At 41.9% G+C, this 14,780-nt stretch overlaps 1 protein-coding gene across 3 annotated transcripts in view; it reads right to left on the reverse strand.

Moving 5' to 3' along the window:
* Window positions 1-14,780, reverse strand: part of TTC28 (tetratricopeptide repeat domain 28) — a 1,841,724-nt gene that overhangs the window by 17,024 nt on the left and 1,809,920 nt on the right. For 2 of the 3 annotated variants that reach the window (XM_085636418.1, XM_085636420.1), the window contains 4 exons: window positions 14,477-14,708; window positions 7,587-7,663; window positions 6,698-6,721; window positions 3,729-3,858 (listed from right to left, as the gene is read on the reverse strand). In XM_085636418.1, coding sequence (XP_085492544.1) covers window positions 3,729-3,858; window positions 6,698-6,721; window positions 7,587-7,663; window positions 14,477-14,708 — 463 coding nt within the window. The remainder of the gene's footprint in view (window positions 1-3,728; window positions 3,859-6,697; window positions 6,722-7,586; window positions 7,664-14,476; window positions 14,709-14,780) is intronic. The other variant, XM_085636419.1, reaches the window with a different exon arrangement.

The raw sequence follows: 14,780 nt of genomic DNA on the forward strand, positions 1-14,780 counted from the left end.
CCCTTGGGTGAGGAATCTAGGGTACAAGTTAGAGCTTGGCGGACAGGGTACTCTGTCATAATAGCCAAGAAGTACCCTGTCCACCAAACTCTTGACCCACCCACCCAATTTGAGTTGGACTCACCCAATTTGAGTTGGGCGGGCCGCCAGGTTTCCACCGACAGAATAAAATTCACTGTCAGTGTAAAGCTTTCTCTGATGGCCTCGGGAAGTACGGGCCATCCCAGTAAGCCATTTGAACATCCTCCCTATCCCGGAAGTATGGCTCTTTTTAACTGTCACTGCCAGGAATATCCTTAAGGTGAAGGACAGTAAACATAAAACAAGCATTTGCAATGCAATAGTTCTTGCATTTATGAGAGTTTAAACTATTTGCATTGTAAATGACAATGTCTTTTATTTATGTGTTGTTTTTAAAACAGATAAATAAAAGGCATTCTCATTTACAATGCCAATAACTAAAACTCTCACAAGTGCGAGACCTATTGCGTTGCAAATGTGTTCGGCGCCTGGGCTATAACTTTTTTTAAAAAGCTTTAGGAGAGAGTGTGTCCTGCCTGCAACAGCAGGGAGGACAAAGCTATTTGAGAAAATAGTGCTAGGAGGCTGTAATTAAAGCTTATCAAGTAACAACACACGTAACAAGGGGTGTCACCATGGGATGTTACAAAATGAGACAAAGCGGTACTAAGGAGGGACTACTAAGCCTATTGACCAATGAACAGCCACAGTTCACAGTGGACAATAACAAAAGCCAATGAAAAATATGGGTGGAGAGTGAGTGGAGCTTAAAATCCCTACCTGGATGCAGCATGCACGCAGAGCAGCACATGCTCTGCACAGGCTCGACCTAAAAATGACCCAGACACCATGGGAGACAACACCCAAGCTGTCGGGGACACAAACTTCTGCTTTGGGGAAAGCGGAAGTTTGTTTTGGGAAAAGTAGAAACTTTGAAAAGTTTGGTGGCAGCACCAATGACTGACACACACCAACCTTTTAAACAGCTTTGTATGAACCGCTGTGACAGTCATTCATACAGTCCATGGAGTGGAATAGGGTGGCGGATGTAAAGCCCTGCACCAGCCTGACTGCCTTTACTTCATCTTCCAAACTCGAAATCAGGCCCTGTGTCCCCTGGCAGGAGTCCACAATAGTCACAATCTCGGGCAGACTATGTCATATGGAGCTATTGTCATTCCTTCTCTGAACTGATGTCACACACAATGCGAACTTTACACTGCATAACGTGGAAGGTGATGCTGGGGGTTGGGCTGGCATTTGGCTGTTCTGCCATAATGTGAACTACTCCACCATTAACTTTATTTCAACTACTACTGCCTTCTTCCTAATCTTCTTGCCAGAGCAGATCTTGATAAAACAATCCTATTGTTCTATGGTATGATGCTACCAAGGTGTCTGTGATATAGCTAAATAGTTTTGAAAAAGGGGTACATTTGCTATAACCTCTGAATGTCCAACTTTATTTCCTATCTATTCTCCTATGAATGCAATCCTTTAGCAATGCTTGTTTTTTATCTTTCATAGGGACTTTCGTGAGACAGCTGCCTTCTGTTCATCCCAAATTTAATAAGCAAGGGCACTGTGTCTTGGGATGTAAAGACACACACTTACGATAATATGCAACAAAAGGCAAAACAGAACAGATCTAACAGTTTCTGTGGTAGGCAGAATAGCAAAACCAGGCCAAAGAAACAATCAGTTTGCAAGCTGTTCAGACTGTCCTTATTTCAATGCCACGTTGGACACCTTGGTCATCAATTAAAATGGGCTGTAACCCTGTTTTCAGTGCAAATGAGATTTGGTGCTCGGCAAAAGGTGAAAATCTGAAACTGGCACGATAGTAACCTTCTTTAGGGAGTGAGGCACTCAGAATAGAGAGGCAATATAATTTCTGGTGAAGGCTACACCTGGCAGCATAGGTTTTTACCAGGTGTGGTACCACTAACAAAAACAAAGAGGCACTTGTAAGAAGACCCCTTCTACTCCAGGTTAACAATGAAAAGAAATGGCAAATTAAAAACTCCCATGAGCAAACCTTGTGGTCTGACACTTGTGAAGGAAGGGATAGTGTGTGGCTTCTAAATAGTGGACCAACAAGCATATCATGCACCTCCTACCCTCCCACCTTAAGGAATAATCATTATATTACATTGTGTAACTATGCATGTGATGATTATATCAGATTGTGCCCGTGAATTATTAACAAGCATTGGCAAAATTAACAGAACTGGCCTGTAGACTTAGCCGCAAGATTTTGGCAGATGCTGTTCAGCATCGACAAAATGGAATATTATTTTTGTTCATGCTGTACAGCATCTGCAAAAAAGAAGGAAAGAAAGGAAGACGGTATGATGATGCTGTCGTTGTTGCCTGTCGCATCATTCTCTAGGTGTGCACATGCATTATGATGTATATGTGCGGATGCATTCCTACATGTGTGCGCCTACAGAATAACACTTGCGCCAATTTCAGGGGCATAGCTTGGTCATTAAGATTGGGGGGCTGTGTGAGCTTCAGATTTTCCAACAATATAATGTTACAATATATTATACGACAAGCGGGTGCATAGGAGGGGCTTCAGGAGTTGCGAAAAGAGAGAGGAATATGGTTCGGTAGGCGCTCTAAGGGAGAGAAATCAATTTTGGAAAATAACCAAAAATGTTTAAGACTTTCATAACCGAGAGGGGGAGAGAGTGTGTGTGCTTTTATGCCTGTGTGTATTGTAAAAAAAAGTATTGATGGGATCCGACAGACACCACACCATGCCCAACTGAAAGCACTTGTAGCAAACTATTTACCAGAAAATACATTTATTAGGGGGCTGTACACTCCAAAGCCCCTGTGAAGCTTTGCCCCTGGCCAATTTCTTTTTTTATTGATTAAGATGGCAGATGCCACCTAGATTTCAAAAGTTTAAAAAAGTAAATGTGAAAAAGTGTTTTTTTTTTGTAGCAGAAAACCCAGCAGCAAATGGCAGTAGCTGCACTCTTCAAAAAATGCTAATTTAAAAAAATGCAAATGCCTTCGAGGGGGGAGAAAGCAATGGAGAAACAGGTGAAAGCAATTGCTATTGGAGGGAATAAAACAAAAATAATGCGTGAGAAGGGGAAAGCGGCACACAAGAGAGAGAGAGCAATACGCAGTGTGTTGGGCAGGTGGAGAAGCAACCTAGAGAGTGTACGGAACATAAGTGCAACATAAGGGGTGGAAATTTGACAGGGGGAGAAGCACATGAGGGAAACTTATGCACTCTCATGGAGTGCATAACAAACATTTAAAAAAATAAATGACCGAAAAGTGAGCAGTGGAAGAATACAAGTTAGCCAATCAAAATGATGGTACATGGGCTGTGCTCTAGGGGAGGAACAAAAACAGGAAGAGGAAGGAAGCCACTGGATAAGAAGTAAGCAAATGAGAGTGACAACAAAGTCAATCAATGAAAGCAGTGTGTGGTCTCCAACCCCACTATAAGTTCTTGGTATAGCCCACAAAAATTCTTTCATAACCAGACTCCTAAAAGCTGCCAGACAGGTGAGATCTTACCCACTTTCGTCCGGTAGCAAAAATGTGATATCCTCAGTATTAGCCTATCACATTTTTGGAAGTACAAATAATTAATCAAACAAAGAAAATGAATTAAAAATGTACTTCTCAAGTTAGAAACCATTTACATTATAAAGGATGAGTGCCCAAGCACACCTTACCTAAAGCCGCCAAGAACTCATGGCATCCTGGTAACCTCCAGAGCTGCACGCTGATGGAAACCTGAATTGGTGCTGAAGAAAAATCCTGTTCTTTCTCTCCAGCCTGAAGCTGGACCAAAACTTGATGCAGCTGAAAAAAGGAGACATTTTCATTAAAGCACCTGTACTGTCTAGTAGTAGTGAAAATGTGCATTCTCCTGACAAGGTAGCATTTGGAACTTATGCTAAGAAACAATTTAGGATCTGCTTTTATCTCATCTTGCCGAGTCACAATTACAAATGGCCTCAACATCTGCCCCGAAGAAGCTGCTCCCCTAAATTGTGCAAATAAAAATATCCTGCACATAAATTCACAAACAGTTCTTGTGTGCAGGAGCCAGGCTTAGCCCAATACTAAAGCGGGGGGTACTCGCCATCTGCTGTAGTATTCACTACATCTCATGAGCCATGTGGGGGAATCGAACGGAGCCTGCTTACCTCAGCAGGCTACCGACCCTCCAGCGCTAGGTATCAGGGGGCGCAGTACATTTGACGGGCCTTGAGATGCCAGGGGAGTGTGTGAAACTTTATTACTACCCCTATTTTTGGAGTAGAAATGAAATCATGTGCATCAGTGGGCATGCTAAGGATGCACTTTGGAATTTGGAAGCAAGGTAGGCAGGGGATATGAAACATGGACCATGCAGACCACTGGCCACACCTCTGATTTAACCCAACCGCTCCTCTCACCCCCACTCACCCCCACTCGGCCTCTAGTGTTCCACTTAATTATTAAAGTCACATTTTCTGTTTCCTATTCTGATACATTGAGAAGTTCGCAAGCATAGCACAATATTTCAAATTCAGTTTAATGTGCTCACTCATAACAAGCACTAAACAACCCAAAAAGACTTTTTAAATTCGGACTGAAAAAATGTCTTCAAGCGGCACAATCTCTAAATATTATTTTTACATATTCAAAAGGTCAGTTCACATTCAAGATCCTGGATAATTAGACTGGCACATTTCTTCTTGTTGTCCCAGTATAATGATCTGACCTCTGTTAAGTGCTTCATTAAAAACTAGATTGTGATCTCAGTTCACTTGGAAATTTGTAGATGTTTATGTCAATATAGCCAATGCCACTATGTCCAAAAACTAACACTATTGTTGAAAATTGTAGAATTCATGGTGATTTGACAGGGTTGTGTCCCAGGGAGGGAGCTTCGAGAACATGAGCATCTGTCTACAAAGGCTTGCATTTTAGCACTCTGAGGAAGGTCACACCAGCCCTTCAGGGCACCACAGGAAAGGATGTGCAACCCCCACCCCCTCCCGCCCATGTTCATTAAGATTTACTATCTGGCGTATGTGGGTAGTTTTTTAAAGCAGCACATCCATACTTGAGTTGAACAACTTTGCAGAACTGTTTCTACCTCACCTTAGTGTTTACTGAGTGTTAAAGCTTCTTTACTGGGTGGATGTGTGAAATGTGCAGATACGGTGAGACACAAACCCGCACCAGGCAAGTTGGCAGGTATGGAATTTTCCAATTAAACTCGAAGCCATAAAATGTGGCTATATACTTAAAATGCACATCTAACAATATAAATCGAAACAAGGTGGGACATTTTACTCGGGCCAGGGGGTGGGACAAATTACTCGGGTCAGGTGGCCAATCAGACAGCAGATCAAGGGCCAGATGTACGACTATTGGTAACTGCGACTCGTAAATTGTGCCAAATTGCGAGTCGCAATTGCCAATGTACAACAGTGTCTGAGACTCTGTTTGCGACTCCCAATGGGATCACAAATTGCATGCCTCATGTATATTAATGAGGCTGTCGCAATTTGCGATCCCATTGGGAATGACTGGCACTCTCAGGAACGGTGGCCTGCTGGGGTCAGCAGACTTCCATGTCTAGGACTGCTTTTAAATAAAGCAGTTTTTTTTTTACATGCAGCCCGTTTTCCTTAAAGGAAAACGGGAAGCATTTAAAAAATAAAAATGAAACTTTTCTGTTTCATTTTTTAAGGGCAAGCAGTGGTCCCTCGGACCACTACCTGTCCTTTAAAAATATTTGTGCATGCATTCACAAAGGAGAAGGGGTCCAATGGGGACCCCTTCCCACTTGCGAGTGCTTTCCCACCCTTCAGAGAAGGGTGGTAAACTGCGAGTGTTTTGCGACCGAATTTGTGGTCGCAAAACATTCTTACATAGCTTAAGGAGTCGCTATTAGGAAGGGATGCCCTTGGATCGCCCCTTCCTAATAGCGAGTCACTAATCCTATTTTGCGAGTCGCATATTGAATTGTGACTGGAAAATTAGGATTAGTACATGGACCACTGTTTGCGGGCGTAAACGGGTCCAAATCCCATTTGCCCCCGCAAAAAACCTTTGTACATCTGGCTCCAACCGTTCAAGCAGATTTTACACAAAGTAGAAAATCTGCATGGGAAAATTTGCGCAAGAGTAGTATTATAAATGTATGATTGTCATAGATTTCTAGAAGTGTCTCTCTAATTCTATTTGAAGTCGTAAAAAGTCAGGAATCTACTCGGAGACTGGGAGAAACCTGAATGAGTATATCTTTGCTTTTTAGGCCCTTCTCTATGAATCAGGACCTTTCTCTGTTCATAGAATAGGTTAATGTGGGCCAAGATTGGACAAAGGAATAATCAAGTGTATGTTACGTTACTTTACGTTATGTAGCTTGTGTGTGTATAGGAGGTTTGGAAAGTGTGATGAGGGCTCGGTGTGAAAACTACTCCTTATGCACCTAACTTGCAGTAAGCGTTGGACCCAAAGATTTCCCACATGCATAAGTGAAAATCACCCATTCTTGCAATAAAGCATTGTTTAGCAGCCTGTGAAAATCAGGCACAGTTTCCTGCTCGGAGCCCTGACTTCTCTGAACTCCATCTGTAACAATTCATACATTACTCATGATTAGTAGACCATCCACATTCTCAGCTTTGCAAGTACTTACCATGCCAACCATATTTTTAACAGCCTTCAGGCAGCAGATTAAAAAGGTACAAAGAGGGAGAGAAAGAGAAAAGATAGGCTTTAAACACAAGCACAGGCTGTTTAGCATGATATGAACTGAAAATGTTATTAGTAAGCGCAGCAGAGGTGAAGCAACATGCTGTATGCAAACACTGGAACACTGTAGTAAGTAAGAAAATTGAGACAAATGGAGGCTGGCAGCATAGCATGGCCCTCTCAAGCACTCATGTATCTTTCGAGAAATCTCCCCAAGCAAGGAGTCTTACAAGGGATGAATCAGTAGCAATAGTGAATCTTGAGTGGGGCATGAATGTATGGATAATCACGAGCGCAAACTAAAGTAGGGGGTAGAAAGTGTGGGGGAAGTGTACATGGTGGGGACGGAAGCGTCACTCATCTTGCAAATGTTGGAAAGTATATTTCAAGATCTACTTCATTTACCACAACACCTCAATTCCTGACAGTACTCACTTCATTTCTTGCAAAAACTTTCACTTCCTAGCAAATATTTTAGCAAATAAGTTCACAGACTGTCTCAGCTATTTCCCTGTTTAATAGTCTACTCTTAGCAGGATAGCAGAAATAATTCTAGATTAAAACCACTAGAAAAGTAATTAATGTTTTTCTACAAAATAAATGTTATAAAATGTTTCTCTGAATGTAGACATTTATCAATTACAACATTAATACCAGCAATCTGTGGCAATCTTCAAGAAATGTATGACTTTAGAGTATAAGAATGAAAATAATCATGTGATCCCTGTAAGTACTGATAAGCAACAGATCACCTTAAATTGTTGAGGGACCGGGCACCTTGCAACCTATCGTTATTATGACTGACCCACACAGTCTCCAGGATCAATGCTTACCCGATTAATTAGCTGCTCTCCAGTTTCTGAAGCTGTGATGAGTTTACAAAGTGCTTGAAGTGCTGGGTGAGGCAATCCTGAAACAAAAATGAAAACTGTAGTATGAAAGCCTAATCCATTCTGCTTTTGATCATAACATTTCTTTGATAAACATTTTGCCAGTTGTACTGTTACGGGTCCCAATCAAAGTTAATTTCTTGATTTATTTCAGATTAAACAGACACATGCAAAAGGTTTCTAGCCATAAGCAGGCAGCATGATTCTCTATGGAAATAAAACAAAATTATCCTAAAACTAAAAAATAATCAAGTTGACATTCTGCGCCCAAAGTTTTAAGTCCTTATTGTGTCTTCGGCCATCTTCCTTGTCAAGGTCAAATCAAATCAAATCAAATCAAATCAGGTGTTTGTTAAGCGCGACTACTCACCCCTAAGGGTCTCAAGGCGCTGGGGGTGTGGGGGGGGGGGGGTCGCAGGTTCCAGTCCATCAAGGAGGGGGTCTGTCGAAGAGCCAAGTTTTGAGGTTGCTTGCGAAGATGGGGAGCGATGTTATCTGTCTGAAGTGGAGCGGAAGGTCGTTCCAGGCTCTGGCCGCGAGGAAGGAGAATGAGCGGCCTCCCAATCTGGTCTTTCTGGTGCGGGGGACCACTGCATAGGAGAGCTGGGCTGATCATAGGGTCCTTTTGGGTGCGTGGAATTTGAGTCGGCTGTTCAGGTATGCTGGTCCGGTGTCGTGGAGGGCCTTATGAGCATGGGTTAGCATCTTGAAGTTGACTCTAGCTTTGATGGGGAGCCAGTTGAAAGTGGTTTCAAGTAAGGACTGGGACCTGGAAGACCTAGGGCGGCTCTGGCACTGTTTGCAGTACAAGTGCATTATCATGAGACGGGCAGGTCTGGGCCAGAGGCAATGCCAGACAATGCTCACCCCCAACTTGACAATGTGGGATTGACCTTAAGTTGTTACGTGCAGTAACAATTAATATAAAAGGAATTTATGTATGTATAGTTGCCATAGCGTAGTGTATGGATCTTACAAATCATCCAGTGACCACTCAGCCACTCGTTGTGATATTGCAAAATGATAGTGATGTTTGGTGTGGCGTTTACTTGGTTGAAAACTACTTACATGTAATATGGACTGAAGACAGTGGATGATAAAGCAGGGAAGGTTTTTGAGTTGTACTGCCATCTATCTGGGACTTAGCATAGACAAATAAAGAAATGTTGTGAATTTGTATACTGCTGCCTGGTTTGAAGAAGCAATTATTGACCTTACTAATGTGTTAAAAAATTGTCACTGATCAGCTTATTTAACACACCATTTTTGAACCCTCCTGTAACAAATCAAGAGTGAGCCAATTAAAATACTTTTTTGAATAAGAACACTATGCCTTATTCGTGAATTCTATTTTGCCTCTATTGAACATATGTTGCTATCACCATCACACTTAACCAAAATCTGTGGCATTCGGTATAATATACACAGGGAACCTATACTTTTTTATATTCATTTTATTACAGACCCTAAGGGTCTCCTTATATGAATACTCAGATCCTCACCCGCCATGCTTCATCATCGAGTCATGCGCCACGTTGGGTTGGGTGTACAATACCCAACAGGCTCCATAAAAGAAGTTCTTTTAGGAGATCTTTTTGTGATCAAGGGACCCCCCACAAATGCGGTGTCTTCAAATCTTTTTATACAGGGCAAAGTTAGGACCAGCCCAACAAAATGTCATACAACAAATATGCACAAACATTTTTTGTCACACGTTACTATCTCCGAAAAGCTGCTTTCATAACACAGGTGTTCGCATCTAGCACTGCCTTAACGTACCACCAGGAACATGAAATAGTGGCAGTAAAAAATATTCTGGGATCTGGCCAGAGACATCTAAATGTCAATTGAAATAAAACCTTTATGGGGCTCCAAGGTTAGATTCCCATAAGTATATTGAAAAAAGTCACAAAAAGTTGCTTTTGAGCATATAACTATTCAAGAGGAAGAAAGAGAACAACATGGCAGAACAAGATAAGATGGAAATGAGTAGTTGAGATGATGCAGACCTCACCGAAAAGCAGAAATAAGGAAAAAGGAAAATTGCATTGTTCAAAAAATGAGCAGAAATAGAAAAGGTGGATTTTTAAATAATTCTTGAAAGTGTCCATACTGGGTGGAACGTTGATGAAGAAGGAAAAATATTACACAGTTCAGAAACCTTTAGGGGTATGGAGTTTGATTCAAATTCACTTTTACTTGCATTGACCTGAATGAGATCATGGGAGAGCCCTAGCAGAAAGTTATGTTTCGTGTTCGTTTGTACCAAAGTTCACATACTCATGCTCAAGTACTTGCTTATCATTCATTGTAACCATAAAATGTATTACTTTGATGATAATTCTTTGTGCAACTGAGCATCAGTGAACATTTTGTAGTACTGCTTTAAAAGAACAAACAACAGATCACACCAAACAGCCTTGTGCAGATCTGTTGATTGGTGGACCAAGCTTTGAATGAGGCGGGTTATTTGCTGGACAAAGAAGAGGGTATGATCAAAGCGGCTCCTGGATTTCTGACTTTAGTGAAGAGTGTAAATGGAAGGCCTAGATCAATCAGCAAGAATGGAATGTCCAATTATGAAGTGATGATGTTCCCACTTGGTTTTGAACTTTGAGAGTAGAGCCAAATTAAAGAAAACATTCACAAAACGGGCCAATACCACGTACTACTTTTCTCAGGTACAGCTGTAGATTGGCCACTGGTTTAATAAGCATGTGCACAAGGGGTTAAACCTGTGTAGTAAGAAAAAAGTCTCATTGCACGAACATATAGGTCAGTGTCTTAAGATAGGTCTCCCGCTGGTGCAAATTTGGAAGTACCCAGGTGTTGAATGTACAGATTGCAGCTATCCAGTCACAGATCTGAGTTAAGTTATGTTTACAGGAATCGCATCAGTGGTGCAGAAGCTTCTAGAAACAAGGAAGCCCTGCGTGCCGTGACTGTTTACTAGTAGCAGCACGCAGCTCTGCAGGCCATTAACATCCCAAAAATGTGCCAATAAAGTTCTTATGGGGGTCAGGCAAATAAAAAAAAAAAACAGCATCAGGTGGTTTTACAACCGTGAAACAAGATTGAAAAAGATGGGCTCGATTCCACAGCTTAATAAAGTCGGGTTTTGCTCACATGTCCACTGAGAGCGGCCAGCAGGCCCTTTCGTGTCTTGTAAATACATTTCTATTCACAAGATCCCTCCGCCGCCTGCCGCGCAACATGTGATGTGATTGTGCGCGGTGGCTTTGCACCTTCTCGGCTGCGAGTTTCACAGAAAACCGTTCATATTCTCATCACAGTAAATACTTGCTATGCTTTAAGATGGCATACCATGTATTATAAGGCATAAGGGAATACTTAAAGTGGAGGAAGAACATAAATTCTCTTGCGCACTTCCTCTGTGAAAAGGCACATCTTTGTTTAATTGTAGTCAGATGTTTTTCTTTACAGAACTTCTGGAAGACTTTCACCCGTGGAAAGAGACCGAAATCAAGAAGGGCTAAAGTCTTTCTTAAAGGAAAAACCCAAAAGAAAACAAACTAACAAGCAAAAAAAAAAAAAACACACACAAACATTGGCAAAGCCAAATAGATATGTCCTTGGCTCCCAGCCTTTTGGCTTTGTCAATGCTTGTTTTGTTTTATTATGGTTCTTGCTAACCTTTATTGTCGAGGAAGCTGCTGGTCCATCATAAATCTAAAAGCAAAATATTAATTTTAGTCTAGAAAAGCACACATTAGGGTACATTTACTACACTTTCACGCAACACAGGGCAGTAAGTAAAGTTGTTGCGCTGCATCGTGCGAAAGGGCAGAAATGCTCCATATTGACAAAGATATGTGGCCTTTCTGCTCTCTCCTTGCACTGGTGCACTCTGCAGCCTGGTGACAATAACGGCATCCTGGCACCATGCTGCAAAGGTGCCTGCGTCACAGGCAGGATTGTTTTTGTGCATGAAGGGACACCATCCTGCACAAAAACAACCCTTAGGCCATTTGTGTGCTGCGGAATACAGCCCATGCAGAAAGAGGAAATAACAAGGAGAAATAAAGATATTTATCACTTGGGAAGGAGTAGCATTTTGACATATTACCAGGTTTACAAGTCTTTGTAAACCTGGAATGCGGCTACATCCATGGGTGGATGCAAGAGACCACCCATGGAATGCCTCCCAATTTGAAATATGACATAACGCAGCGCAAGCAGCGGCCTTGAGTTACTTTTCATTACAAAGCGATGCAAGGCCACACAAATCAGGGCTTGCGTGGCTTTGTAAATATTACTGAAGCCTTTGCGTTTTCCTCGAGTCACTTTGCGTGACGCAAGGATGAAGCAAAGCTGCATAAATATGGGCCCTTGTTTTTAAACGGTCTTACCCGAAACCGATGACAGAGCGCTAGGATCTCTTGCTTTTAAGGACATCTGTAAGAATATTAAAACTGCTCTCTCAAAGCCCATGCGTAAAATGAATGACTCTCCAAGTTGGTTTGATCAATTTTGCTCCTCTGTAGCAGATGCTTTCATAAAGCGCTATCCTCTAGACCAAGGGACAGTGAGAAGTTTGCTATTTCCTGCTCAATTTATAGATCATCGTTGTAAAGAAGGAAAGAAGAGATTTGCAATGACAACTGAGAGCAAAAACAAAAACCATAAGTTATTTTGGTCTACAGCAAACTCTTTTAGAAAGAGTGACTATGCGGTGTCACCGATGAGTGGTCATATTACCAGTGGAGTGCCTTTCTCACTTTAGGGGTATCTATAGTTTCCCTTCCAACTTCCCTCCACTTTGGATATGGGCATCAAATGTATCTTTAACTTATACAAAGAGTCTACAGCCATATGCCAGAGCCGCTGGCAAAGCTCCTAGAACTGATGGGATGCCCATGGACCTAATAAAATGTAATGTGGGCATGGGCGCACCTCTCTTGACTAGTGTTTTCAACAACTTTGTAGACACTCGGGTACCAAACTCTTGGTATACAGTGGTCATCGTACCTATATTTAAGAAGGGCAATTGCTCCGATCACTTGTTGACATCTCTGCAAAAATTAAGGGGGAGGAATTTATAAACTAAGTCCCTGCCAATATGGCTTTAGGGAGCATCTGGGTACAATGGAGTAGTCCTTAAATCTCCATCTCATATTAGCCAAATATACCACCACTAAGCACTGCCTCTTTGTACCATTATGGATTGATCCTCAGAGTTTGATAAGGTTTACCAAACTAAACTATGGCTGGTCTCACGTGAACTGAGACTAGACATGGCCTTCGTGCACGTTGTATCTGTGCTCCATGAAAATTTCTCAGCTAGGGCTATCCGGTGTATTTCATCTTTTGAGCAGTGTATGTCAAGGAAGCGCTGTCATGCCCCTTCTATCCATTTTATATATGAATAAACCTAATTCTCAATTAAATCGTGCTCATCTTGATGTCCCAATGACTGATAGTGTTCCCACTCCTGCTCTTCGATATGCAAATGATGTGGTCTTAATGGCCCCCACTCCTAAGGCTTTGTGATATCTTATCAACACCTTCACACAGTTTTTGTCATTTCTGAGGAAATTCCCTCAAGTTCCATTGCAATGCGTTGGTCTTCTCACAGAGTTTAACATATGAAACAATGATTGTGAGAAACATTAACTGGTAAGTAATTTGGAGAGGGATTATGGACGGACTTCTTACGCTCAATTGGCGGGGGGAGAGCACACAAAGTTTTAAGCTTGTGTAAATAGACTGGTGGATGGACCCTTTTCTGTTTAATGCAAAATATTATGGAGCGTGTATTTCCTCTGGTGCCTTCTATTATACAGAGGGCTTACTGCAAAATGCCAAAATCTATGCCAGAATTTGCAAGACTTCGATGCACACACAATCAGTTTTTCCTAATTGTAGTCAACGGATTAGAAGTAAATGGGGTGTAAAGGGCAGTGTTTTATGCATCTTAACGAGCCCTGTCCAGAAAACTTCCAGCCTACATATTTTAGCCTCTGGACTGGCAAATGTCCCTAGTGTCCCCATGATATATAGTCCACTGCAGTGCAACATAGACTTACACGTGCAAAATAACCCTCGCCAACAAATCCATTTGGATTGTCTGTAAAAGATAGCCCATCTTCTAATTAAAGCTTAAGATTGTGACCGAATTAAACTTATGCAAGTCATGAAACAGTCCAATTCAGTTTCAAGTTTTCATCTCTCTTCTAAGTAGCCTCTCACCCCAATCACACACATCTTTTCCATTCGTGGACTTTTTATTCTGCTTTCCTTCTTTGGGCCTTTATATAAGTGACCATGTGTGTGGCGGGCAAGGGGGTGAATTCCACCCATCCATAGTGAAGGATAGGAGGAGTCACAAACAAACGTGAATAAATGTATTGTGTCAATTAATTAAAATGTGTACAAAATACAAATAGTGAAACAGCATTCAATCACAATCAATAGCACTATTCAATACAATGTAAGGTGCAAGACCTTGTGCATTTAGAGAAGAGATAAAAGTCAGTTTAAGAGGTGTCCCAGGTAAGATATGTCCATTCAAAAAGTACATGAAACAGGCAAGACAGTCATTTAAAAACTGATAACACATTTAATTTAAGCAAGTAGTGAAATTTCGGGGTGCAGAATTTACTGGGATTGTGAAACCTGAGAATTCCCTGAGTAATGAGGAATTACTGGGGGAACTTGTACATTGCACCCATTTTGTAGTTATCAACAAACATGCCATACATGCCTTACTCCAAATGACTTCCTTTACTTCCAAAGGCTCGGGATCTAAAAAGGGAGCTTATGATCAGCTTTCTCCATTGCTGCTGTAACCGTACACTAGGAGCGATAGTTACCTAGGAGGGATTGTATCGTAGTGCTGCACTGCTGCAGCCGGTCCCCGGGATCTGTCGTTGGGAAGAAGACGGCAGCTGGAAGACCACTGGCGGGCGGATCGAGCCGGAATCCTACGGCTGTGAGCAAGGCTTGCCAGCCTGGGATCCCACCCACTTTATTCTCCACGCTGTGCTGGGAGGTGTACATGGAGTTCCTCTGCCCATTTTGAATACGCTGTAAGGACTTCTCCACCTAGAGGGCGACAATCACGAGAACATTACTTCCACCGCCTGGTCATTCCAGGTGTAGATTAGCTCAGATAAA

The sequence above is a fragment of the Triturus cristatus genome, chromosome 11 (assembly GCF_964204655.1).
Source record: "Triturus cristatus chromosome 11, aTriCri1.1, whole genome shotgun sequence".
NCBI lineage: Eukaryota > Metazoa > Chordata > Amphibia > Caudata > Salamandridae > Triturus > Triturus cristatus.